General features: G+C 44.2%; 1 protein-coding gene across 2 annotated transcripts; it reads left to right on the top strand.

The window, feature by feature from the left end:
- Positions 1-539: 539 nt before the first annotated feature.
- On the top strand, positions 540-27827 carry IFT52 (intraflagellar transport 52). 2 transcript variants are annotated; one of them, XM_054573724.1, is made up of 14 exons: positions 540-685; positions 3052-3176; positions 3813-3900; positions 6696-6825; positions 7101-7176; positions 8301-8372; positions 10480-10606; positions 12408-12494; positions 13657-13725; positions 17300-17454; positions 22460-22547; positions 23552-23660; positions 25899-26044; positions 27642-27827. In XM_054573724.1, exons 1-14 carry the CDS (start codon positions 665-667, stop codon positions 27687-27689), a joined length of 1341 nt encoding a protein of 446 aa, XP_054429699.1. In that variant the 5' UTR covers positions 540-664; the 3' UTR covers positions 27690-27827. The 2 variants fall into 2 exon arrangements, with proteins under 2 accessions (XP_054429699.1, XP_054429698.1); XM_054573723.1 differs by lacking the exon at positions 27642-27827 and having other exon boundaries at positions 25899-26174.

The following is a 27827-nucleotide window of genomic DNA, read 5'->3' as shown; positions in this document are numbered from 1 at the left end:
GCCATATCCTGGGCCTGGACCTGTGGTGCTCAGAGATGCGAGACTGATCAAAGAGAAAGAACTGGCTCGTGTTACCTTTCTCACCATTAAACCTGCCCGCTCTCCTCCAAGAAACCGACCCTGACATCCCAGGGAACCGAAACCCTTCCGTACCACGTTGCAAGTCTCCATTTGGGAGTTCCCCGCAGTCCGACCACGCCTCAGCTGTAAGGCTCCGCCCCTTGCCTCTTCGCGCCTGCGCTCTTGGGATCCAGGCTGGGGCGTTCCTCAAGAACAGCACCCCCGGCGCCGGAATCCTTCAGTATTCTCTTTCCTCAGGTTGAGCGAAGTTTAGACCCTTTGGACCTACCATTTTTATCAGTCTTTGTAAGACTTGATACTAAAGACACAATTAAATCGGTTTATATTTGGCTAAAGTTAATCCACAGTTCGTCTGGATGTACCCCTCATCCAAAATAATGGTACAGTCCCAGTTAGTCCCGCCCCTACCAGCACAATCCTGATGCTCGAGGCTCATTGGCGTCTTCCGCTATGTCGTCATCACGTGGCTCCTAAGGTACAACCACGCCCGGGTTCACGCCTTCCGAGCGCGCCGCTTGGCCTCCGGCGTTGCTGAGCGGCCTTGGATACCTGCCTGCGGGATGCTGGGCGTTGTCAGGTGAACATGGTGGTAACTGGGCCTCAGGTAAGAAGAGCTCCAACTGTGATGGGCCGGCTGGGGCGTTGGGGCGTTGGGGCGTTGGGGAGGCCTGGAGCTGGCGAGGGTCTCTCCGGACTGTCGTGGGGGCCTCTGGGCCAGTCTTATGGAAAATAGATGTCCTTTGGGGTAAACTGGGCGCGGCTATAGGCCTGAATCCGGACAGCGGACTGGGTTCGAGTCTCCATCGCCTCCTGCTACGCTGATTTTCAGTGGTCCTGCTGAATATGAAAGTGGATTGGACAAGGACTCGTCACATCTTAATCTCATACCCTTTTCTTACAAATACTGCTCTTAGGAATCTTTTCTCCGGCAAAAATAATGGCAAAAGCAGAAATATGTAAATTCCAGTAGTATTTGTGATAACACAGAATTGAAGATGAACATGAAGGCAGTGGTTCAGTTGATTATGACATAACCATGCAACAGATCATGCAACCAGTAACCTAATCATGAAGACTTCCTGCAGGAAATTGGAGAAAGGGAAATACAATATTGTATATACACACTGAAAACAAGCATGCACAGGGATGGGATGAAACATGAAAAGATAACTGTGGTGGGTTCACGGGGGCATTTTTTTTTTTTTTTTTGTAACGTGACAAAATTATTTTAAAGTTAAAACTGGAAAAAAATCAATATGTGAGACTAGCTAGGGAAATCTAAAAATAAAGAGTTAAAAAGGGAGATTAGCTCTCCAGTACCACCAGACGTTATAACATTATAAAGCGATAGTAATTAAAATAGTATGGAACTGAACAGGAACTTACAGTCAGATAGAATATGTTGAATTCAGAATAAAATCCAGATATTTGTAGGTGATGTTTTAAATTAGCATTGAAAAGTTGGATTGGTGTCAGACAGCTTTCTAGTAAAAAATAACAAAGTTCATTTTGAGCACCATCATAAATTCCAAATGCACCAAAATTTAAATTTTAAAAAATGACATAAAAGTACTGGAGGAAAGCATTATTGGGTGTACTTACAATCTTAGCATGGCAAAAATTCTTCTAAATATGTCATGCGATCCAGAAGCCCAAAAGAAAAAATGAAAACTTTTGACTCTATAAAATTTAAAACCTTCTGTGTGGCCTGCAAAATTTCACCAAGCCAGAAAAGCTCCTATAACCTACATCTAAAGACCAATAAATTTGTGAAAGTATTTGTTTAATCATTAGTTAGAAAAATATGAAACCCAATAGAAAAATAAGGAGAGTACATGAAAAAGAAAGTCAGAAGAAATACAAGTGGCCAATAAGAAAAGTGAAAGATGGCCACCTCACTATTTTAAAGTGCTAATCAAAACAATAATGAGGGGTGCCTGTCTTATTAGAAGAGAGGAAAATGATTAGAGATAAAATTGTATTAGAAATAGTGAAATGGAAGTTACAATATTTTTGGAGGGCAATTTGGAAATAATTTACCTAGCCATTCAACAGGTAGGAATTTATTCTACACATATGGAAAGTGCACTAAACCATCATGCTCAAGGATGATTGATACTTGTAGCATTGTTTTACCAGCAAAAATTTAGGGGAAAAAAACCCATCATGCTTAAGGATGATTGATATTTGTAGCATTGTTTTACTAGCAAAAAATTTGGAAAAAAAAGATGTCAGTCTGTATATAACTAGTTAAATTAATAACGGTACATCCGTAAAATGGAATACTGTGCAGCAGTTAAAAAAAAAAAAAAAGATCCCTATGCACCCTGGCTGGAATGGCTCAGTTGATTGAGCGCCAGCCTGCGAACCAACGGGTTGCTGATTCTATTCCCAGTCAAGGCACATGCCTGGTTGCAGGCCAGGTCCCCAGTAGGGGGCGCATGAGGGGCAGCCACACATTGATGTTTCCCTCTCCTCTTCCCTTCCTCCCCCTGTCTAAAAATAAATAAAGTCTTTGGGAAAAAAAAATGATCCCTAGGTACCAACAGGGAAATATGTGAAAGATACAGGGTTAGGTGAAAAAAAGTGTGTTGGAAAATAGTGCATATAAGATGCTATTTTGTAAATAAAACTGTAAGTTAACATATGTATAAAGAGAATCTGGAGGGCTGTACCTTCCAGGTAACAGTAGTGAGCCGTGAGGAATCATGGTCTCCCACAGGGGCAGGGAGATGGTGGGCCAGGGCAGGGCCATGGGAATAGGCTGGTCACCAGTGTTGGCCTTAGGTCTCTGTAACTATGATTATGCATTACACTCTCAGCCTTTGAGAATTGCAGAGATTTCATAGCTAGGTTGCAGCTTTATATCCTTTCTCATTAAAATAGAAGAAGTAGACTGTTTGTTCCTTTGGGGTCTTTTGGAATACTTTTTATTGTCTTTGTTTTTCTGATCCCTTCTTGTTTTCATAGGTAAACATGGAGAAAGAGCTTCGGAGCACCATTCTTTTCAACACATACAAAAAGGAAGTATTTACCACCACCAATGGCTATAAATCTATGCAGAAGAGACTTCGGAGCAACTGGAAAATTCAGAGGTGACCTTATGAATTGTTTTCCCTTCTAGATAATAGCCTGCTGGTTAAAACTGAAAGTCTTTATTTTCTTATGTAAGACAGATTGTTTAGGTGGGAGGAGCTCAATTTAAAGATCGTTCAGAAGTAAATAAATTATTAAAGAATCTCTTTTGAAAATTGGCAGTTAGCGTATTATTAAGTTGTCCCCAAAACCACAAATAAAAAAATTACTCTAATTATCCATATATAATTTTTAAAGAGGTTAGAGGCTTTTTCCATATTTTAACTTGGGTTAATACTATAGTTTAGAGAAAGGAAAAATGAGAATATTTCTCTGTCTTTGTAGGTGTGTAGTTTTCCTGAGTGGGTAAGGGTATGTAATCATACAAACTATCAGTGGAGCTGATTGCATTAGTAGTTGGAGGATCCTTTATGCTCTAGCACAGTTTAATTTGGCTTTTAGGAAGTATTTGAGCAGAGGCCAGCGACTCAGGTGCAAGCTCATAGAAGGGATTCTCACTTTGGGAGAGAGGCTAGACCGGGCACTTCTAGACTGGGCCTCTGTGGCCTCTTTTCCCATGCAGTCTAGAAGCTAAAATGACTCATAAATTGGTTTAATGATGGATCTAACACTTGCTTTTAAAATCACATTTGTAGCTTAAAAGATGAAATCACATCTGAGAAGTTAATTGGGGTGAAACTGTGGATTACGGCTGGGCCAAGGGAAAAATTTACTGCAGCTGAGGTAAGAAATATCTGTTAAGAAGAGCTATAATAAGATGGTTGGGAGCATGGGCTCTGAAATCCTGGATTTAAATTCTTCTTTACCACTTACTGTGTTGCCTTAAGGTAATGACTTCATCTCTTCATCATTGAGTTGTTGTGATGATTAAATGAGACAATGCATGTAAAGTGTCAGACACATGCCGCAGGCTAATTAAGTAGCAAGCATACTTATTTGCCATATTTTTGCATTGAAAATAGGAAAATGCCATTTTAAATTAAGCCTTTTTTATTTTATTTCATGGAATAGACAAAGAACGATAGATAAATGTGAAACCCAGAACACAGATAACATGTGTTGCCAAAGATGTAAAGAAATTGGAGCCCTGTGCACTGTCGGTGAAAACGTAAAATGGTGCAGCCTCAAATGGTATGGTGGTTTCTGAAAATTAAAAATAGAATTCTAAGAGCCAGCAGTCCCACTTCTGGATATACATATATCCGAAAGAATTGAAAGCAGGATCTCAAAGAGTTAGATATTTGTATATCCGTGTTTATATTGTTCGCAATAGTCAAAAGGTGGGGCTACCCAAGTGTCTACCAACAGATGAATGGATAAACAAAATGTGGTGTTATACAAGTATCCAGCCATAAAATATGAAAAATAGAGACGTTTATTGTAGAAGATAACGAGATACAAGAAACATTGTACATAGAGCAATGATGCTTCAGTCTCCTTCAAAGTAGGCACCTGGGGACCTCATGCAGTTCTCCCAGTTGCCATCAGCTGCCCAGTCATATTTTCCTGAATCTCATCAACGGTCTGAAATCTCCTTCCTTTCAAAGGTGATTTTAATTTTGGGAAAAGCCAGAAGTCGCAGGGTGCCATGTCTGGGCTGTAGAGGGTCTGAGTCACCTGGGTGCTTTGATGTTTCGTCAAAAAACGCACAGACATGATGTATGAGTGGGCGCATTGTTGTGATGAAGCTGCCGATCACCAGTTGCCCCTAGCTGCAGCCTTCTGAATCATTTGAATAGTTTTTTGTGGAGAAATGTCCAAGCTTAATGCAAAATTTGATGCAGATTCATTGCTCTATTCAGTCATTTTGAATGTGGCCGCCATGCAGTACATGGGTTCACTCAACAGAGTCCACAGTCCCCACTGACTAGTGCAGTGAAGTCATCGTTGTTCACGCATACGCATTCCAGTCCACTCTCCTTGGCTGCAGGTTACATTGATGTCTTGCAAACTGTCCTCATTATATTAACAATGGTTGGACTTTTTCTGGACAGGCCTTGTGCATGCAGTGATTTATTATTCAGTCTTAAAGAAGACAATTCTGATACGTGCTGCAAAATGAATGAATATTGGGGGACAGCAGGCTAAGTGAAATAAGCCAGTCACAAAAAGACAAATACTGTATGATTCCATTCATGTGATGTACCTAGGGTAGTTAAATTCAGAGAGAAAATTAGAGTGGTGGTTGCCAGGGGCTGGGGGCTGGGGGAGGGAAATGTGGAGTTGTTTAATTGTTAATGGAGTTTTAGTTTTGCAAGATGAAGAGTTCTGTAGACTGGTTACACAACAATGTGAATATACTTAATACTACTGAACTGTACACTTGGAATACAAGTTAAGATGGTAAATCTTATGTTATTTGTATTTTGCCACAATTAAAAAAACAAAAAACCCAGAGCACAGGAAGAGTCTTTCCCACGGAGCGTTGGAGAAGTGTCTTGGTTCCCAGGGAGGATTGTGGGGAGGAGGGAGGTGCAGGCAGGTGAGGCCAGTGTGGTCCTTAGGCTGAGGCAGTCCAAGGTCTTCTGCTCTTACTTTGGGTGGGGCCACGAGAGGAGGTCTACAGGGCAGCATTTCTGTTGTCCTTTTTTCCATAACCTGATCGCAAGGCCATCTCATCTGGGAAGGCTATGGAGAGAGACATGACTGATCAGGTGAATTGAGAGTAGAAATTACCATTGGGAATGTGGAGGTGACCAGCTACCCTACCCAGTGAGGCTCTGAGGGAGACGTTTGCACAGCTTGTAATGGCCTGCAAAGGAATACTTTATTACTTTTTGGGCTTTGGTCTAACTGCCAAAATACTTTCTCCCCTCACCCCACCTCCCTTCTTCCCTTAGGGAAGGCAAAGAAGTGACCAGGTCTTTGCCAAGGAACAAGCAGTGTCATGGAAGTGGGAGCATCCAGAGTGAGGGTCAGAGACCAGTGCCTGGGGGCATTTGGCAATGTCTGGAGACATTTTTGGTGGTCAGGAGAGAGGAGGGGCACCTGGCGTCTGCTAAGTTAAGGACCAGGGTTACTGCTGAATGGAGGGCGCTGGTGAGCTCCCTTCAGCTCATAGCTTCCCACTCTGATTTGCTGTCTAGGAAGTCAACTTAGAAAATATTAATTTAGTTTGAGTATTTTGGAGCTTTATGTTTATTTATTTACTGATTTTAAAGAGACAGAGGAAGGCAGGGAGACAGACAGACAGACATAAATTACACATAGATTTGTTGTTCTACTTAGTTATCCTTTCATTGGTTGGTTCTTGTATGTGCCCTGACTGGGGATCAAACTGGCAACATTGTTGTATCAGGGTGATGCTCTAACCCACTGAGCTACCAGGCCAGGACTGGAGCTTCATGTTTAAAGACAAGCTTGGAAGTCCTACATAGAGAGTGCATTTTATATTATATACATTAATATTTAAGTGCCTTATAGATCTGAAGTGTTTCTTTTTCCAGTAGTTAAGGTCTTATTCATAGTATGTTGAATACTTTGGGTGTATTCACAGGTTGTTTTTTCCCTTTGCATAGTTTGAGGTCCTGAAGAAATTCCTTGACGGCGGTGGAGATATCCTTGTGATGCTAGGAGAGGGCGGGGAGTCCCGTTTTGACACCAACATTAACTTTCTCCTAGAAGAATATGGAATCATGGTTAATAGTGGTAATTATTATTATTAATTTAATAGAAGCAGTCATTTCCTATTTCTTATTCATATTGTAGCCCTCTGGGCCGATGAGTACAGTGGGCAAAGCCTTGGCCGTGAGGGCGCTGGTCCCGGGGCCTGGCCCCACCCAGTCTGAGCCCCCTGGGTCTGAGCTGCTTCTGTTCATAAAGTGGGAGGGATTGGGCTGCGGTCCCAGGGTTCCTTTCAGGTTTAAGTGTCTAATATCAAACTCCTGATCTAAAACGTGCCTTCCTGTCCTTTCCCATTAAAGATGCTGTGGTTAGAAATGTGTATTACAAGTATTTCCATCCTAAAGAAGCGCTAGTTTCCAATGGAGTGTTAAATAGGTAAGCATGTTGAAAGCAGAAACGTCTTTTTTAACTCATCTTTCGTACACGAATCTTCCCTTATCTCTCCTCACACAGTCTTTTCACTGGCCCTTCTTTTCTCTTTTCCTTTTGTCATATTTGAGTTTATTGTATCATAATTTATTTTATTATATTCCTTCTCATCCGTCAATTTATATTCCTCTCATCTTTTGAAACCTTGTGCACCTTTACCCTTTTGTCAGAGTCCATCTAGTTGTAAGCAACAGAAAACCCTATTCAAATGGGATTAAACAGTAAAGAGACTTTATTGATTCATGCAGGCAAAAATCCCAGAAATAGGACATGTTTTGGATAGGGATGAAATGAAAATACAGAGGTCTAATTCCATTTCTCCTTAATTCTCTTGGATCTGCTCTCCTGAGTGTGGGGGCTGAATAGGTTTAACAGTTCTCAGATTCATGTCCCCCTGCCACACCGTCTAGGGAAGGAGAGTGTGCGTGCCTTGGTCCCAGGAGTCCCATCAAGAATGGTCCTGAGACTTGCCCTGTGTGAGCTGGCCTAGGCCACATGCGCATCCCGACTGGTCACCGTGGCAGAGGGCACTGAATGTCCTGATGGCATAGCTGGGCCATATTCTCTGCCCCTGGAGCCTGGGGTGAAGGCAGTTTTTTCTGATCTACTGGATCCTAAAACATAAATTATGGGCTTTGGGGAAGTGGGAAATGAGGGGAAGACATTGGGTGCCCTCAGGGAGCTCTTCCCTGTATTCAGAATGATTCCCTCCACACTCACTTGAACTTGCTTCACACCAGGTACTCAGCTGGGCCTGATAATACAGAGTCTAGAATACTAGACTGGAATATGGGCTAAGTATATGGACCCTTCCCTTAGGTCTCAAGAGGCAGGAACTGATCCTTATCCTTTAATGTTAACTTTTAACTTTTGCAAGTTTTCCAAAAGAGGTGTAGGTGTGAGGTGGGTGTAAACCTTTAGTTATCAAGAACTGTGTCTCAAAAAAAAAAAAAAAAAAATTGTATCTTGAGCAAGTCTGCAAGTTCCTTGCATCTAGTTTAGGCTACTAATGAATGGAGTGTGAAATTCCTAAGTTTTTGGTTTACTTTATTTTACTATTTTTCTTCAAGGGAAGTGAGCCGAGCTGCGGGGAAGGCGGTGCCCGGCGCCATCGACGAGGAGGGAGGTGGGAACGACGCCCAGTGAGTGGGTTTTCGGTGGCTGTCCGCAGAGGATGGCTCTGTCGCTTTGAAGAGGTTTCTTTTTCAGAATGAAGAGCTTTTGAGTATAGAAGTAAATCTCATCAAGAAACAATTTGAACGGTTCAACATATGTGATTGTCTAACCATTCTGCTGTACACCCTGAAACTAATACAAGATAACATTGAATAGTAAAACTAAAAAAGCAGAAGCAGATGTTAAAAAATGTCACTTTCTACCAAGCCGGACATTAAAGGAGTTTGAAGAAAATGTTAAAAAAAAAAAAAAGATTTTTTTCTGGAAAAAAGGGAACGAAGGAAATAGAAGTTCTTCCGTTTAAATCTATGCTGAAGATAATTGGTCATAACAGTATGGTATTTAGGTTTCTAGATTTTTTTATATACAGAAAAAATTGTAATGACTAGATAAAATTGGATTTATCTCAATTTATCTATCATGGAACATTTAGGTAATTTATAATATTTACTTTAATAATACCACCTAACATTTATCAAATACTTGCTATGTGACAGGCATGTGTTAACCTCATTTATTCCTCACAGCAATCCTATAAGGTTATAGACAAGATGACAGAGATTATTAACCAAGTTGACCAAAGTTTAGTTTCAGATCTAGGCCGTGCTCCAGGGCCTGTACTCTTTAACTTCTGTTCCATATTGTTACTGTGAACAGTTTGATACTTGTTACTATAAATAACGAAGCACAAAGTGAACGTCTTTGTATGTACATTTTTGTGCACTTGCGCTAACATTTTAGTGGTTTCAGTTTTTAGCACTGGAATTTCTGGGTCGAAGGTCTTCCAACTGATCCTTTACCAAAGGTGCTACGCGGCCAAATTGCCCTCCACGCAGTTTGTAGCACGTAGTCTGTATGAACGCACACCTTTTCTTCTCTTGCCAGCATGGAGTATTCTAGTGAAAATGATATCTCTTTATTTTAACTTGCATTTCTTTGGTTATTAGTAAGTGTTATGGCCTCTGGAGTCCGTTGGCTGATTGTATTCTGTGAATTTCCTGTTCACTGCTTATTGCCCATTTTTCTATTGATGGTCTGTCTTATTTATAAGACCTCCATACATTGCAAATATTTTTCCCAGTTCAGATTTTTATGTTGGGGTATTTTGCCCCATAAAATTTGAATGCTTTTATGTAGTTAAAACATATTTCAGAGCTCTAGAATTAAAGTAATTTGGTACTGATGCAGAAATAGTAAAAAATAAGTAAAACAAATTAAAATCAGACCAGAAATATAAATGGAGGGTTGGGATTATTTTATTGCAGAAGCGACATTTCATATTACTGAGGCATGGATGGCATCATTTTGGCTAATCATTTGGAAAAACATCTCCATTTGCACACCATACCCCAAAATATACTTCAGATGGATTAAAATTTTAAATATTAAAGATGTAAATACAAAAGTACTGAAAGAAAATACAGGTGAATATTTTTTATAATCTTAGAGCAGGGAAGAGCTTTCTTAGTATGAAGCCAAGGAAGGTCAGACAGGGGAAACAATGTACAACAACATATATAATAGAATAAAAATTTTGACATTCGAGAATCACAGTCTAAGTCTTGAGCTTTGTATTAGTATTAGGACTGATTCACTTAGGACAGTGTAGAGGAGAGGAGGGACTCCACGGTAGGCCTCTCTAGGTGTCCGATATGGGGTAGATACGCGCCTCTGTTCACGTAGGCACTCAACCGGTAACACACTTCTAATGACAGATGTTCATTCTTAGCGACAGCACCAGTCAAGTCTATAAGGACAAGGAAAGTGTTGTACAGAGCAGGCTCATGTGGAGCTCTAGTTCAGTTCTTAGGCAAGGCTCCCCCTTCCCTCCCATAGGGGCTACTTTAGTTTTAACAGTTACAATCATTTGCACATATGATTGTAAATCTACAGTCATATTACTTAAAGCGCTTTATTAAACTTGTAGCTAGAGTTAGGCTACTTTTTGTGTTAACAAACCAAAGTTTAGAGGAAATTTTGTGTTTGATGAATTGCTGAACAAACACAGATTATCTTCCAAAAGTTTTTATTCATTATTTTTAGAAGTTGGAAAGTTCCATTAATGTCTTACAGGGCTCTCACCTTTGTATATCCCTTCGGTGCCACGTTGAGTGTCATGAAGCCTGCAGTGGCGGTTCTGTCCACGGGCTCCGTCTGTTTCCCACTCAACAGGCCCATCCTGGCTTTCTATCACTCCAAGGTACGGCCTTTCTTAGATATGAGTGGACATGTTATTTTTATTATTGAAATAGTAAAAACCACTCTACCGTTTCTCGAGGGATTTCGTAAATTTTCTCATTGCTCTTCACAACAGTATTGCAGAGCAGTATTTCAATTATCTACATTTTATTTATAGGGATAATCGATGGAGTCAAGGCCTATACCTAGCTTTTCTCATTCTAAATCCAAAGCTTTTCCACTATAGCATGAGGCTACTTGTATTACAACTTTTAAAATAAGTTTTCATTCTGTCTATGGCTCTGGGCTCTCACCTTCAATTGTAAGAGAATCCACTCAGAAAAAGGTCAGCCGATGACACCAAATAACAGAGAATTGTGGGAAAGGGCGGTGGGGGAGGCAGAAGAGGGCGAAGGTGGGATAAGTGGTGGAGGAGACGCGGCCTGGGGTGGTGAGCACACAGTACAATATACAGATGATGTCTTAATAGAATTGTACATGAATCTGTATAATTTTATTGACCAATATCACCCTAATAAATTCAATAAAAAATTTTTTTTAAAAATTGCACAGAATTGTGCTGCTGTATTTTAGTTTATCCCAGGAAAATGTATCAGAGGATTGCTCGTCCAGCTCCCATTCTGGAAAACCCACAAAATGTGGGACCAGGTGGTCCCAGAGGATACAGCCCCCCTCATCATGACGCAGCTTTTCCACAGTCTTTGAATTCCTGTTTTGCTGAATTTACCTTCATCTGTCCACCAAGATGTAGAATTTACCAGCTGACCTCTCCCTTTTTCTCCAGAGACCTAGTCTCTAGATCCTCACAATCCTAATTTTCTTTGTGAGACTTAGGTCCTAACTTTTCCTCTCATATTTAGTAGCTCTGACCTCATTTTATTATGAAGTAAATGAGTGTCCCTGATATGTTTGCAAGATGTTATTTAGACAAACCTCATATAGCTATTATGGTCGTTGTTCTCTCCCAAATGGCTGGAAATCTTGTTTTAAAATTAATGTGTTATTAAATGAGTCAAGATTTGGTTTACATAAAGTGTCAGTTTACAGGTACAACAGTAATAAGACACTATTTTAAGGGACTTTTGGTGGTTGAACTATAATTATTTGATTTCTTAACTGCTCGCTGCCTGGCCACCGAAGGTCCACGTTCTCACAGGCTTTCCATTCTGCCTCATGAACCTGACGAACACTGTTTTTAGTCACTTTGTCATATTTATTAATTTAATAGGCAAAAATATTTGTTTAAAATCTAATATTGAAATATATTTTATTAACATTTCTTTTGTGAATTTTTTTATGCTTGTGACTAAATACTATTTTGGTACTTGAAAATGTCTTCAACTCTTTTTGGATTTATCTTTTTTTTTTTTTCCTTTAAGGTTATGATCTTCATTTGTAAGATAACAAAGGGAAAATGCTGTAGAACCAACTCACAGTGTCTTTTGTTCAAGTCAAACAGAATATAGAAGTGTCTAAAATGAGAAGCAGGTGTTGGTCCTTTGTCAGTCAGGGGCAAAGCAGACGTACAGTCCTTAGCTCACCCTAGTTTGATGCCTATGTCGGTGGCCAGAGCTGTTTCATGCCTGGTGCATGCACAATTTAAAATAATAATAATAAAATAAGCAGATTGGAATGTGGTTATTGTCATAGTTGATATTTCTAGACTCTAAATCCTGATGAGGACTGGCACTTACTTGTATATAAGAATTGTTCACGTAATTCTGATGCTAAGTGTTTGCAAACTTGGGTGCATGCCATGTGTTTTGGGATCGGAGTATCTGACACTGCTTTGTCGTCTGCAGAACCAAGGTGGAAAGCTGGCAGTGCTTGGCTCGTGTCACATGTTTAGTGACCAATACTTGGATAAAGAAGAAAACAGCAAAATTATGGTAAGCTTTTTTCTTTCATTACATTAATGTGTAATGTGTTAAGTGTGATTTTCATGTCATTAAAAAAATTACTGCCCAGTTCATCTATTCACTGAGAGCTAGCTGTTCAGAGCCCATTGTGTGCCACGCACTAAGAATACAGTGTTAAGTCAGGCATAGTCTCTAGTTTGAGACTATATAACATGAGAGAGAGCATGACAGACCGAGAAGTAAATCCAGGTGGGCGTGGCGGGCATTTCCAAGCCTGCCAACTTGGAGCGGGAGCCGACCCTGGGGAAGCGGTGAGGGGCAAGCCCAGCCGGGGTCTCGTGGTTAAAGTTCAGAAGTGTGAGCTTTGTGCAGGAAGTCTTGGGCATAGTCAGGTCTGAGTTTTAGAAAGAGCCCCTTGTCAGGCATATGGAGAGTGGAAAGGAGGAGGCAGCCTGGAGCCAGCTTGGAGGCTGGTGAAGTCACTAAGGCAAGAAGGGCGAGGACCTGAAGGAGGGTAGTGGAGGCGTGAAGGAGGGGAGGGGCTGGCGGGCCTGAGGGGTATTTAGGAGGGGTTCAGATAGGACTGGTCACGGACCGATGTCGGGAGGGAGGTACGGGCGCGGCGTGCTTGTCAGAGTCATGTGAAGGAAGCCTGTGCGGGATGACAGACCGTGGGTGCCGTAGCTGTGCATTGATGCGATTCCGGTAACTCGCTTGCTGGAGGAAGACGTACCCACTGAGCTTATTCATTAATGAAACAAAGTCCTTCAGCCTTGGAGACCTCAAGGCCTTTGGGACTCTGTGGAGTGTCCACATGAAGTTCCAGTGTTACTAGACACATTCTGGGGAGATCTAAATACTCATATAGTCTATGTTTTAAATTCAGACTGTTGTTAGCACATTAAACAGGATTGCTTTGGGACTGGGAACATGTTTTAATCAATTCTGGCTGGTGGTTAGAGAGCAGAGTGTCCTAAAAATACGAATTTCCAATAATGAAAGTGGCTTTACAGTGAGGGAAACAAGTTTTTATATGATTTCACAAACATGCAGGTGGCTACCCTCATTTGAATCACTGGTTCAGTCTGTTTCCCCTTTTCAGTTTTTCTTTTTTAATATAATTCTCTATTCCTGCCTTCGGCTTTCTCAAATAATCAAGTATTTAATTCCAGTTAATTTTTTTTAAATCCAGGACGTTGTTTTCCAGTGGCTTACAACAGAAGACATTCACCTAAACCAAATTGATGCTGAGGACCCAGAGGTAGGAGGTTGTGAATCATTAAAAAAACTTTTAAATGGAAAACGGGTTCAGCCCTGGCTGGCGTGGCTCAGTGGATTGAGTGCTGGCCTGCAAACCAAAGGGTCGGTGGTTCAGTTCCCAGTCCAGGCACATGCGTGGGCTGCAGACCAGGTCCCCAGTAGGGGGCGCGTGAGAAGCAACCACACACTGATGTTTCTCTCCCTCTCTTTCTCCTTCCCTTCCTCTCTCTAAAAATAAATAAATAAAATTTGAAAGAAGGGAAGAAAGAAAGAAACAAAGAAAGAGAAAGACAGATTCATATTCTCAGCACCATTTCTAACAGTTCCAAGGGAATAAAAATTTCTTATCTGTTAGATGATAGGAAGTGATGCTTCTTGGGAAAATGAGAGCTATGTTGTAAAAAATAGTAAATCAATAAATTATATAATTAATTATAGAATTCATTGGTGTGGGAACCTCTCTCTGTATGTATATAATAATTAGAACTTATAATGTGGTCCCTGGCCCAAACTTTCAAGATCAAAATATATAGGGAAATATTTCTTCCAGAAATAAGCAGGATATAAAAATAACTTTTTCATGAAGAAACAAAGATTCATCTGAATTGAATTTTTAAATTATAATTTTGTTGCCTTTGGGAGTAACAATCCTAAAAGGTATTAAAAGAATATTTATCTGATTAGGGAAGTGGTAAACACTGGACTAGGATCCACTAACCTTCACCAATAACCATGGACCTTAAGCAGGTTATTTTTGTCCTTTTTTTCATCCTAGTTTTCCAGGGAACACTGATACCTGTGCTGTCGGCCTCACAGGATGATTGTGAGGCCTAAATTCATAGATGTAAATTTACTTATTAAACTGGAAGGTGTAAAAGGTGCTGTGTATCTCTGTAATGCATTTTTTAAAACTTCCGTAATTACTATATACTAGACACAATATATCACAGTTCCACCTAACTCATATTATCTAAGCTTCACAGTAGTCCTGGGAGGTCGATGGTGTTAAACTCATTTTATAGGTGAAGAAACTAAAATTCTGTAAGATTGCCATGTGCTCCAGTTTCAGGCATATGTAGAGCCAGGACCCAAATCCAGGTGTCCTGATTCAGCTCTGTTCCTTTACCTCTGAAATGTCAGGAAAATGATTTCCTGGGTGGGGAGCAGGAGGTGAGCAAGAAGGCACTCAGAAAAGGGTTCCCTGATCGCTTGCTTCCTTAGCTGAGCCGCCCAGGGTTAGGCCCTGGGGGAGAGCTGCAGGTCTAAAGCATTAAGTGTATGGCTGTTTTGCTTAAATTCCTCCTGAAAAGTGATGTAAGCCCCCAAAATAAAAGAAATGGGGTACAGCCAGGAATTCGCTTTTCCGATCTCATAGGACCGAACTCTGAGTGCACGGATCTTTGGCAGCTGCCAACCCTAGTTAGAGTGTTGTGGGTCGAGGGACGCAGCACTAAGAGACGCTACGTCTGCTCCTGTTCTGGGTGGCCACCTTGCTTCTGCTAAGTTTCTGTCATTCCTGTTTTCTTGCTGAGGAAGCTGAAGTAAGTAAACTCTGGAAGGTCCCGCTTACATTAGTACCTATCTGGCCAAGCCATTATTGATGCCACGTCGGCCCGATTCTGGGGCCTGTGCCTTTCCTCTGTGGCTCACACATGACACTGGACTGGTTCAGAAGCAAAGTGTCAGAAAGCCAGAAGAGTATAGTGTTAAACCTTTCTCTGAAACCTCACAGGTTAATGTATCTTCCAGGAGTGAGTCCTGGTGAAACATGTCCTTTGTGTTGTAAGGCTTGGGAAGGTAAAAGGCTGGATCCCGTAGCATTGCAAAGTAAGAAATTCTGAAAACCTGAACTTTCTAATTTCAGATCAAATCTTATTATATCCAAATGGGTTTCAAACCTAGACAATATAGTTCAGTGTCAAATGATGTTTAATAAAATAAAATGGTAGCTCAGTAAAGAGTTGAAGGAATTGACATAACAAGCTTGAACCTCAAAACCTGCTAGGAAGTCATGAAAACCAAGGGTCTGAGGAGCCTCCTGTGTTTCTGTCTGGGCATGTGAGGCCTTGATGGTTCTCTGAGCTGGGAGTCTGTGGCAGGCCTCTGCGCAGGGACGAGGGTCTGCCTTCGGGCCTTCGGGAGTGCCGGGCCCGGCGCTGGTGCCTGCGCTGTGTCCTGGCATAGTCCGCGCCCTTGTTATCCCTCCCACCTTCACCCCCTGTCCCCTGCGAGGGTCGAAGTCTCTCAAACAGCCATGTTACAGGGGAGAGCTGGGATTCATATGCTCCTCCCTTTATTCTTGCCTACAAAAAAGTTTTGAGGATTGGCGGGGAGGGGAGTTTTTGGATCTTGGGTTACAGAAAAAAAGCCTGTTGTTCTTATTTCTGGAATTCCCAGGTGTGTCGCCTCAAGTGCTGGTGAGTGTGGGAAGTACGGCGCAGGTGACTTGAGAGGACTGATTTTCCAGCTGCCAACTCGGCCTTGTTAGAGTCAAGGCTGAATGCAGCTCAGAGGGCGATTAGGAATAGTTCTTGTTGCCCAACATACATTTATGTAAATTTAAATTAATTTTGAATAGGTAGTGTACTCACATAGTTCAGAATTCAAAAGCATATACAGTAGGTAGTCCTCCTCCTGTTTCCCCGGCCACTTTGTCCCCCTCCTCCGTGACAGCAGTCTCAGCTGTTTCTGGTATGTGTAGATACACTGTCCCGCACCTTACTTTTTAAAATTACCAATATGTCTTGGAGATGTTTCCTATTTATACATAAAGAGCTTTGTTTGTGCTTTATTGTTTTTTGAGATTGTGGTTTCCATTGTACTGTAGTGTATTTAGCCAGTCTCCTATTGTCGGACGTTTAGGGTTCCCTGGTCTTTTACTGTTACCAACACAGCGTGTGTCATCTGTGAGCCCTTCAAGGCTCTCGGCAGTGCTGGCTGCATGTCCTTGCCTAGGTGAGAAGGCCTGCGATCTAGCGTTCAGGTGGAGGGCTTGTCGGTGCTGGGGCCACGGGGTACGCACGTGTAACAGGAGAGAAAGAGCGCAGGCCCAGATGCTGTGTGGGTGGATGTGGTAGTGGAAGCTCGTGGACTTTGGATCATGGTTGCCTCTGTTTTCTCTCTGAAATAGAAAATAAGGGCATTGGCTAAAATTAAGAAAGAAAAACCACTTTAGGTGGCTGAAGTGACAAAAGGAAAGAAAGTACAGGAGAATGGGAAAGCGCTTGGACGGGGGGAATACCATTGATTGCCGAGCGCTCAGGTCAGCGGTCCTGAAATGGGACGCCGACCAGTCAGCGTGGTGGCGTGTCTCTCCAGCCGTGTTCAGTGGGGTGAGTACCAGCAGGAGTAATTGGAAAGTTGGATTTAGGCAGCATTGGAGTTGAGAGCCCAGTGGCTTTTGTTTCTGTTTCCACGTAAAGTGGCTCCTTCAAGCTTTAGTTGTCAGTGATCATGAATAGTGAAATCTCTTGGCAGGAGATAAACATTGCAGATTTAGACCTGAGACATTGACGGCCTGACAGGTTAAATCCTTGTTTCTAACCCGCTGAAAGGGACCCTTTTGTGGCTTTCAGATTTCCGACTACATGATGCTGCCCGACACAGCCAGCCTCTCAGAGCGGCTCCGAGTGTGCCTCCAGGAGGGTGATGAGAACCCGCGGGACTTCACCACCCTCTTCGACCTGTCCGTTCACCAGCTGGACATCACTTCCCTCACCAGGGTCATCAAGTCAGTACCTGAGGCTCTCTGAGCTGCACTGTGCTCCGCTCTGAGCATTCGGTTTGAAAACATGAGCCTGGGCACGGGGGTGGGGGCGGCGGGGTCACGGCAAATGTGGTGTGCGGAACACGCTCTCAGCTCGGTGATGATGTCGGCAAAGAGAGCTGGGATATTGGGGTGGGGGCTCCGGTGCAGGGAAAATGGCCTCACTGCTCTTAGCCCTTCCTGTGTTTCAGGTGCCACATCAGGCACTTAGGGGACCAACTTGCTTCAGTTCAGCTGGGACTTCCCTGGTTTTAACACAGAGAGTCCCACGTCCTCTCAGTAAACCCAGGTGGTTAGTGGTGGTTAGTCACCCTCTTAAGCGCTCCACATTGTTACTTCTCTTAATACTTTCCATAGTCATCTGAGTTAACTGTTTAATTTCTAACTGAGGAAACAGGCTTATTTTATCTTATTAGAGAGAGAGAGGAGGGGTGGGGAGAGGGAGAGAGAGAGAAACATCGATGTGAGAGATGTTGCATCCCACATGCGTCCTAACTGGGGATCGAACCCACAGCCTAGGCATATGCCCTGACTGGGAATTGAACCCCCAACCTTTTAGTGTAGGGGATGATGGTCCAACCAACTGAGCTACACTGGCCAGGACAGAAAACAGGTTTAAAGAGAGTAAGGTGTCTTCCCAAGGTGGGAGCTGGGATCTCAAGCCAGGCCTGAATGACTGTCAAGCCAAGGCTCTACCATGTTTCACTGTCCACTTTGTTGTCGTTTTCCATCCCTAATGACAGGGACAGGCACTAACACGAGCATCTTTGGCCTGGCATGGGATTCACATCTGGATAAAGCAAAGGCTGAGGGTTCAGCTGTAGATGATTGTCTAACTTCCTAGCCCTGTACTTGTGTTCTCAAGTTCAACAGAGAGCGAGCTCCTGCCGTGCCGAGCACTGTAGCTGTGGTGTGTCGTTTCATGGAGGAGACAGACGAAAACTGTGACACAAGGTTATCATAGTAATTCTAAATGTGAAATGTAATATTTGATTCTGACAGGGGCGCGCAGGGAAGGCTTTATGAAAGAGGGGCCGTTTTTAGATGAGGCTTTGATTGCTTCAACAAGTATGTCTTGGGGGCCTTGGGTCTGCTTGGGGGCACCTGTGCCGGGTGCTGTGCTTTAAGGGGCAGGAAGGGTTCGGGGCACGGGCGGGGTTGGGGGAGGACGCTCTGCAGCCAGGCAGTCACACGTGCGGGTGTAGTCCTGATTGCCCTGGGAGCTGCACTGAGCCTGGGCTTCTAAGAAGGCCAGCTGGGTGACAGTTTAAAAATCAGTCCTCTGAAGTCACCTGCAACATGCTGTCCTGTATGCTCTGGCACCAGCGCTCGAGGAGACACACCTGAGCATTCCAGAAATAAGACCGACAGTGTGAGGCTCGGTGGGGGTCGGGCTTGTGAATGGAGGTAGTAAAGATTTGTAGAGGGACATGATTGAATCTGTAGTTTTCCCAAACTAAAACCCTTCCTTATATCAGTGTGTACAATTAATTGGGGATGAAGAAAACAGGATGCTATCACAGCAGAGTGGGGTAGGGCTGAAAGGTGGAACCAGGCAGGGGAGTGGAGAGACGTTTGGGAGGACAGCATCGCAAGACATGGGCCATGGGAGGCTGTGATGGAGATGCCTGAGAGGCTCTTTGCCCCCTTGGAGATCTAGGCACCCGGTGGAGCCGTTAACTGGCACAGTGACTGTGGGGAGAGGGGAGAAAGTGAGTTCTGCCCTGGGCGCTCTCAGTCTCTTGTAGCAGAGAGGTCCCGTGTGTGGGGGAGGAGCAAGCTTTCCTCTGCTCTCAAGGTTCATCTGGCTGCTCTGATAATCAGAGAGACATGAGAAAAGAACCAAATTGAATACATACATATATATGGCAGCTCTACGTGCATGAGAGTCAGCGACCCCACATGGAGGAGAGGTTTGGAGGTAGAAAGGGAGACTGCAGTTTTGAAGACATCCTGAGCTAGGAACCAGGTAGTCTCGTTGGGGGCTTCGGAGGGTCATTGCAGGATGTTAAGAACAGATGTTTGGTAAATAGCACTGTGCCCTCCACTATAGGTAGGTCACAGGAAGGTAACCCTGCCCTGACCAGCATGGCTCAATGGGTTGAGCGTCGTGCTGCAAAGCGAAAGGTCACCAGTTTGATTCCCGGTCAGGGCACATGCCTGCATTGTGGTCCCGGTCCTGCAACTGATAGATGTTTCTCTCCCTCTATTTGTCCCTCCCTTTCTCTCTCTGAAAATAAATTTTTAAAAAATATTTGAAAACAGAAGAAAGCTCCAATAATCTCATTATCAGAGAGGCCCCTGATTCAAGTTCTAGGTAGTTAAAGGGCGGGGGGCTGGGCAGTGTCAGAATTTTCTCTTGAGCCTGAAGCTAAAATTGCTTTTAGCTCAAAGGAATCTGCATACCATTGAGGCACAGCTTGGGGTGGCTCGTTCTGAACCCCACACCTGTGAAGATTTGCAGCTGGAATCACTAGTGTAGACATGAAGAGGTCCAGATAAGGCAGTGAGCAGTGGAAGCTGTGGGAAGGCCTGGGGACACTGCTAGAGTGGGAACTGGACTCCAGACAGGGCCTCCCAGCTGCCAGTGCTGGAGAGGCGGGGGAAGGGGAGGAGGGCCTTGGACAAGCTGGGGAAAAGCAGCCAGAGACAGGACTGCCTGTGGGGAAGAGGACGTGCTGGGGACACAGAGAGGTCCAGAGATGGGCCACAGGCTCTTCCTCTGTCGTGCTGGGCTTTGCCCAGGGTAAGGAAAGGTGCCTCAAGCTGTTGCACCAGGGGGTTGGGGACAGCCAGCTTCTCACCTGAAGCAGCTGAGACCAGGTGTGACAGCCTCTCTGCACGTGGATACTTCAGAGACTTGGACGGCTCTCTAATCCTATTTGCCTTTCCTACCATAGCAAAGGGCAGTAGTTCCTGGCTTACACTTTCTGTACGGTGCTCTGAGGTATTTTTATAGGCTAGTACTGTCTTTTGAACGCTATTTCTCTCTTATTTAAGTAAAAATTCAATTAGTCTTTATTTATGTCTTCCATAGGCTGTTGCCCTGAAGAACTAAATTCATTTATCCATCGGTGTCTACCGATGCCTGTAGGGGGCGAAGTAATGACAAATGGTACAGAGTCCCCGCCCTCTGAGTTCATGGTCTGGCGGGTTGGGGACTGAGACATGGGGTGCTGGAAGTGCCGTGCCAGGGGTTGGGCCAGAGTGCTCTGGAAGTATTAGCTCCCATTTATATCTTGTGTTGGCATTTTTTCTTCCCCTTTTCCCGTACAGGTCAGGTTTCTGCTCTAGGTTTTGCTTGGTTTTAAGATTAGTTTCTCCATTTACTCCCCGTCACGTACATGCTGGCTGCTAGTCGAAGATTTGGGCAGGCGGTGAGTTGAGTGGCGAAAGGGGAGACCCTGGAATTGGTAGTAGTATCAAGGCCAGGCTTCAGCGCAGTCAGCTCTGTGTGGGGATGGAAAGCAGAAAATCACTGCTGGGATGGCCCGGGCTGGGACTCGGCAGCAGGAACCAGTGTGTGTGCCTGCGGTGGGACCTTCAGCTTAGAACTGCCCCTAATGGCGTTGCCGTCTGGGTGGACTGAGTCATAGGGCTTCTGGTTGGCAGCGATTGGCCAGATCTCAGTTCTGACTTTGCCTTTGTCACTTCTTAACCTGTGACCTCAGGAAACTCCTTCGTGTGTACACCAGTGTCCTCCTCCGCAAGAGACTATACTCACTTTCCAGGGTTGTTTTGAGGATTAAAAGAAATAAATTTAAGTGCCTAGCAGAGTTGGGAACAATTTAGTTGGTGCTCAATAGAGTTACTTCTCTTTCCTCCATGGGGATCCTCTGCTCATTACAAACAAAGATTCCCCCCAAGCACCTGGGAATAGTAGAGGAGGTGACAGCAGTAAGACCAGCCGATCATTATTTTACAGGCACGGACCTCTTTTCTTTCTGATATCACTTACACATAGAAGCAGATGCAAACTTTGTTGGCACCCATTGGTATTTGCTTATTTAGCTTAATTGTGGAAGGCCACAATTGGGTGAGTGTATTTTAATTTGCCTCATTTCCAAAGGAGTTTAGCCAACGTACACAATTTTGTACAATACAAAAGGATGGAATGAATGTTTGAGAGAATGGAGGGAAAGGAGAAGCTGCGATAAAAAAGTAACACAGGAGTAAGACCAGAACCTGACCCTGTAGACTCCTACGGCTGCCCCTCCGCTGTCGCTGCTCTGGCTGCCCGGCTGCTCTGTGAAAATGCCTAGCACCCCTTTCCCGTTCTCCTTGCGCTGCCCCTGCCAGGGACAGCTTTGAAGGTTCGGCAAGACTTCCCCACCCCCTCCTCGGGGCTTCTCTGATCAGCTCCGCCCCCTCTCCTGATTTGCTTCTCTTCCTAATACTCATTAATTCCTGACATCCTTGGGCTTAGTTTATTGTGTGCCTCCCCTCCACTAGAATGTAAGTTCCATGAGGGCCTATCTTGATCTCTTTTTTTCGCTGTTGCTCTATAGTCCCTGTGACTAAAACTGCCTGCTACATAGTACATGTTCTGTCCATGTTTGTTGAGTGAATGAGCACGCAGACGTGGATATCGTACAGATCTGTTCAGTTACCAGAAGTAGACTTCAGACTTGACTCCTGTCCCCCGATGATTAAAAATAAATAAGGAAACAGTGAGTTAAAAGAATGAGTATTCATTAGGTAAAAATAAAAAGGCTTTTCAGGAGAAGCCTGACATGAAATGTGAAAGGACTTTCCCTTTCAGTTCTCAATAAAGTTATACTGTCTGACACAGTAGAGAAGATTCATGAAAGGGCTATGACATTACATACAAGAACACATTTTTGTGTGTTTTCCCACAGCAGTGCTGAACCGCCTGATTAGGTACAGCAGGGCACAGCGTGATCGGCTAGATGCTCTTCGCACAGGGCCTCCTCTTGATCCCTGCTTTTTTGTCTCCTTACTAACACAGGGCTTATGAACAGCTAAACGTGAAACATGAGCCTCTCCAGCTCATCCAACCTCAGTTTGAGACGCCGCTGCCAGCCCTTCAGCCAGCGGTGAGTTGGGGTGCTTGGGGGACCCCACTGCAGAACCCCGCTGTTTGCCCTTCCCTTGCCAGCTGGGCCCCCCGTGGCTCCTTCTGTATGCCATTTGTGCCGCTCCTTGTGGGGGCTCATTTCTCTGCCTCTCATCAGGCACAGAGACCAGACCTACCAGCATTCTGTGGGAACTTCCATTTGGTGTAGTTCCCAACCAAGAAATCAAGACCATGGGCCGTTTGGGCTTTTAAACATGTCCCATCTTGCGGGTTGGAGGCATAGGCGAGAAGTCTGGGTAAACAGAAGGAAAAGTGTTGTGCTGCGGTTTCCCAGGCAACAGGCCCTCAGAGTTGTAGCACAGTCAGAAGAGTGCAGGACGTGATCCTATGCACACAGGTGATTTCCAGCACTTCCAGCCCAGCATTTACTCAGCTTGTCTTCAAAACTGTCCTATCCCACCACCTTCTGGAATATTCTGAGCCATTTGGTTTCATCTTGGTAGCTTGAAATTGGAATTATTTACATAACAGAAAATCAGGTGCTATAGGTCAGGACTTTTGTTTTGAGAGCTGATAGTTAAACATTTATCAGTACACCCCTGATTCATACCTGCGAATTTTGGCTCCAAGTTTAGCGCTTTCTACACTAATTTACATCTGCTTCCCCAGTTTCTGTTCCTGAAGAGCTCATGATTAAATACAAAACACATTGTACAATCAAATGTTCACCACAGATACGCCTAATAAGCCGTAAGCCTTGCGTCCTTGCAGGAGTTAATGGGTGCGGGTACATCAGCTTGGTCAGGTTAGTGGCGTGGTTAGAGCTGGCTCCGCCTGCCTTGTTTACATTGGGCCAGTGTCTTGCTCTGCACAGTGTGATGGGTTGGGGCAGGAGGAGGTGACGGGCGTTTGGGAGGTTCATCCCGGGGCAGGGCTGAGCTGGCCTCTCACTTCCCTTAGGTCTCACGGCAGTCGGTTTAGCTTTGGATGCGCTCTTCCATGACAGGCCTTGTTTCCCGTTAGGTTTTCCCTCCCAGCTTCAGGGAGCTGCCCCCTCCTCCGCTGGAGCTCTTTGACCTGGACGAGACCTTCTCCTCTGAGAAGGCACGGCTTGCTCAGATCACCAATAAATGTAAGTTCGGTCACATTTTTGTTTGCCTTCTTTTGTGTGTTTTATTTAATTGTGAACTTCTGAGATATGCCGTGAGAGAAAGTTTAGCATTCGTTCGGGGAGAACAAAATATGAATGGGAGTATAAAGTTACAGTTTTTGTTTCTGTAAATGATGTTTTTCTCTCCAGTCCAGTTAACTCAGTGAGTTAGGACGTGGTGCTGAACAGAAGCCGCAGTCTCGGGTATAATCCCTGCAAGTCCTTAGCTCTGACCTATTGAGTGACCCTAGAGTGAATTCTGAACCGGGTTGCCACTAGTGCCAAATCTAGGTCACTAGCCATAGGAGCAGTTAAATAGGAGAATGGAATCGGGGCCAAAAGAATTACAGAGACCTGAGAGTGGATCCTTCAGAGGGGTCCTAGAGAGAGCCAAGCATGCTCACCCTGACACTTGGATGAGGACTTGAGGCCCAGGCCGCAGAGCTGCCCGGTGAGAGACACCCCTGCTTCTGCCCAGCGCTCCCCTGACATGCCCTGCCGCCAGCACAGCACATGGGCCTGCACACAGGTCCCGAGAGGCGTACCATTAACTATTTTGAGGCAAAGACCCCACTCCTGAGAATCTAAGGAGCTAAAGGAAGGTATACAGATGATTACTACATTATTTACTTAGAAAGTAAAATACAGTTGGGAATGGCTTTAGTGTTCTCTAGCAGGGGGGAATGGTAGTGAATTATGCCACATTCAGTGGATGGGACAACATGCAGTCACTATAAAAGAGGTTTACAAAGGCTGGGGAGTGACTCTGATAGAATTTCAGAGTCCTAAATGATGAAAGCAAGATAGAAAACTGCATGACCAGTAGGTTCGCAACCGCATGAATGACTCCTGTGTGTCCCCAGAGACCAGAAAGGAGTATGCAAAAATGAAAATGGTTCAATGTACAACACCTTTACTGCATCTCTGTTCTATGCCAGGCACTATGGTAGGTGCCGGGCAATCAAATATTGCAAGACTTAGTGGTTAGTTCAGCAGTGATGATAATAGACCTGTGAAGAATCACACCCGCATTTCCAGTTCTATTGATTTACCCCACAGCAATCCTTGTAGAAATGCAAAACAAAAAAGACTTAGCTATAGAGATATTAACTGTAGCATTCAAACAAATGGCAATAGCCTAATGGCCCATCATTACCCAGATTGGTTTAAAAAAAAGAATGAAATAAAGTAGAATATTCTGCATCTGTTAAATGAAAGATGTAGAGCATAAGCTTTGACATGGAGTGTCCATTTGACATGGTTAAATGATGAAGGCAGCTTACAGAACTCTTATCATTTGATCCCATTGTCTACACATATGTAAATGTGTAGGCATAATGTGGCAGTAATTATCCTACGTAGTATTGGTGGGGATAGAGGTAGTGTGGGAGATTTTTGCAGCTATATGGTTTGAATACTTTAATAAAAAACTTACATTTCTATCATAACATTAAAAAAGGCAAGTCAACCCTGGCCAGTGAGGCTCAGTGGCTGCAGTGTCGTCCTGTAGCCTAAAGGTTGCAGGTCCATCCGCGGTCTGGGCACAGGCTCGTGCGACCCCCAGTCTGGGTGCGTACGGAGGCAAGTGATTGATGCCTCGCTCTCTCATCAGTGTCTCTCTCTCCCTTACTCTTTCTAAAAAAGTAAATAAAAATTTCTTCAGGTGGAGATAAAAAAATAAAATCAGAGAAAAGGCAAATCAGAGGGGGGAAAAAGAAATTCCAGGGTTAAGAAAGGCAGTAATGGCTGTTTATCCTCGAATATGGGGCTGTTGGGTATGGCTTTGCAGAAGTAGACTGTTGATGAAATTATGGGTGGTTTTCTTTCTTCTTTCATTTCCTTTTCTATGATATTGCTATAATAAATGCTCTTTAAAGCACCCATATGCCCTTCTCATAATGGTCCTTGCTGCATTCAGAGAATGGTAATTTGATTTCTTACTGGTCGTTGTTCTTTGTAATGGCGGAATGCTGGATCTGGGACTAGGAGAGCCAGGGCCAGTCCAGCTTTATTCTAATTAGGAGTGTCACAATTTTGTCCTAATTTATAAAAGCGATGCATCAGAGATCTGTGTTGCATGTCCTGTGGTCACATTATCCTAGGAGAGGTGCGTGACCCTAAGAGATGCAGGGCCCTGACAGGGGACGCCTAAGTCACAGCACGTTTGTGTTTGCGGAGGGTGGAGGTAAGGGTTCATCTGACTGGCCCGACTGTGCCTAGGTACTGAAGAAGACCTGGAATTCTATGTCAGGAAGTGCGGCAACATTCTCGGAGTTACCAATAAATTACCAAAGGACCAGCAAGATGCCAAACATATCCTTGAGCACATCTTCTTCCAAGTGGTGGAGTTCAAGAAACTGAACCAGGTACAGAGCCCAGAAGGACTCACTGATGTGGGAGCCCTTCGAGTGGCGGCAGCATCCATAAACTGCGTTCTATGCCGTTCATTCATTCTGCAAGTATTTACGAAGTAACTAAGGGAGCAGAACAAACCCTGCACTGATGGAACTTCCATTCCAGCTGAAGGAGACAGTAAACAGTAAATATATAAATGAGTCACCCAGTGTGCTGGAAGGTGGAGAGTGCTGTGGTACAGAACGCGCAGAGCAGGGTAGGGGCTTGGTGTGCTGGATGCGGCAGTGGTAAACAGGGCGGTTGGGATAGGCTTCACTACAAAGCCGCTACTGGAGCCAGGACTTGAAAGTGTTGAAGGATTTAGCTGGGGGACAATTGTCCCAGGCAGAGGGAAGACCCGTGCAAAGTCCCTAAGGCTGGGCTTTGCCAGGCATCGTGAGAAACACCAGCGATGCCATTGCGGCTGGCGAGACAAGACCTGAGCCAAGGACAGAGCAGCGGGATGTGAGGTCAGCACTTCATGTTAGAAACCATCTTTCTCCAGACTGAGGACGAGCTACTTTGAAATTATGCCTGGCCTTCATTTTGTTTATAGCTTGACAGGATTTCTAACATTAAATGCTAACCACTGTTGTTAAATGGGCATTTGTACAGTACTGATGAAAGAATAAATTGGTCTTGCTTTTCTGGAAAAAATATTGTTCAAAGGCCCTAAAAATGTATATACCTTTGACCCAGCAGTTCTGAGCTCAGAATTTGTCTTAGAATGTAACCTGGGTGTGTACAGATTTACCCACCTGGATTCTAAGTGCAGTAGCACTGTTTCAGTAGAATAAATAAAATCATCAGTAGGGAAGAATAAAATCATCAGTAGGTTAAGTACCTAGGGTGCATCCATAAGATTAAAAAGGTTTAGAAGAGTGCTTAAGAAGTATGAAGACATTCCTGGGGTGTGGGGAGGGTTATAAAACAGAAAGAGTCCATTGTCCTTCATATATATTTAGGAATTTAGATGCCGAATGGAAAGACTAGTTAGGGTCTGAGCCTTTACGGGCAGGGCCTGGCACTGCTGCGCACCCATCCTGCATGCCTTGTGTGTGCCAGGCACAGGGCTGGGCGTTGGGGCTCTGTCAGTGAGCAAGGCGCAGGCAGCCCTTGCTGTGTCTGAGCTGCGTGTCTGGGTGACAGGGCAGATGGGACAGTGTGGTGCCCTGAGATAAAGGGCGCGCAGGGGGGAGGTGCTGATGTAAGGGCTGCTCAGCACTGAAACATGGGGTGGGGGCTCAGGTAGATTCCCAATAGTTCTTACCCTGGTGGCAGGGCAGGGATAGGTTCTCAAGGCCAAGATCAGAAGTCTGGTGGGTCTTTGCATCAATGCCTTCAATGGCATTTGCTCCCTACATCATGGTGGCTGGTGGGCATGGGTTAAAAGCCCTGTCCTGGTAGTGACAACTTGACCCTTGACTGGGTTCAGCCTTGGAACCAGAGATAACTATCTATGTGTCCCAATTAATAATGTTTCAGAATCTCTAATCAAGTCCAAAACACTGAACATATTTTAGATTTTTCACTGAAATACTAAATTCTGTGTCTTATTCCCTCATCCAGGAACATGACATCGATACAAGTGAAACTGCATTCCAGGATAATTTCTGAGAACCCTGCCTTTTGAAGCATTTTCTGCCTCTTGATTTGTCAACTGTTTTTTAATTGTTCCTCAACTCTTCTATCAAAATTGTCTGTTATTTCTCCTAGGAGCTGTGTAAAGTTTGTATATCTTTTGTAGTGCCCAGA

The sequence above is a fragment of the Pteronotus mesoamericanus genome, unplaced genomic scaffold (assembly GCF_021234165.1).
Source record: "Pteronotus mesoamericanus isolate MK-2021 breed Mesoamerican mustached bat unplaced genomic scaffold, CSHL_Meso_final contig_25, whole genome shotgun sequence".
Taxonomy (NCBI): domain Eukaryota; kingdom Metazoa; phylum Chordata; class Mammalia; order Chiroptera; family Mormoopidae; genus Pteronotus; species Pteronotus mesoamericanus.
Note: the sequence above shows the minus strand (reverse complement) of the source record. Positions and strands in the feature narration are given on the sequence as shown.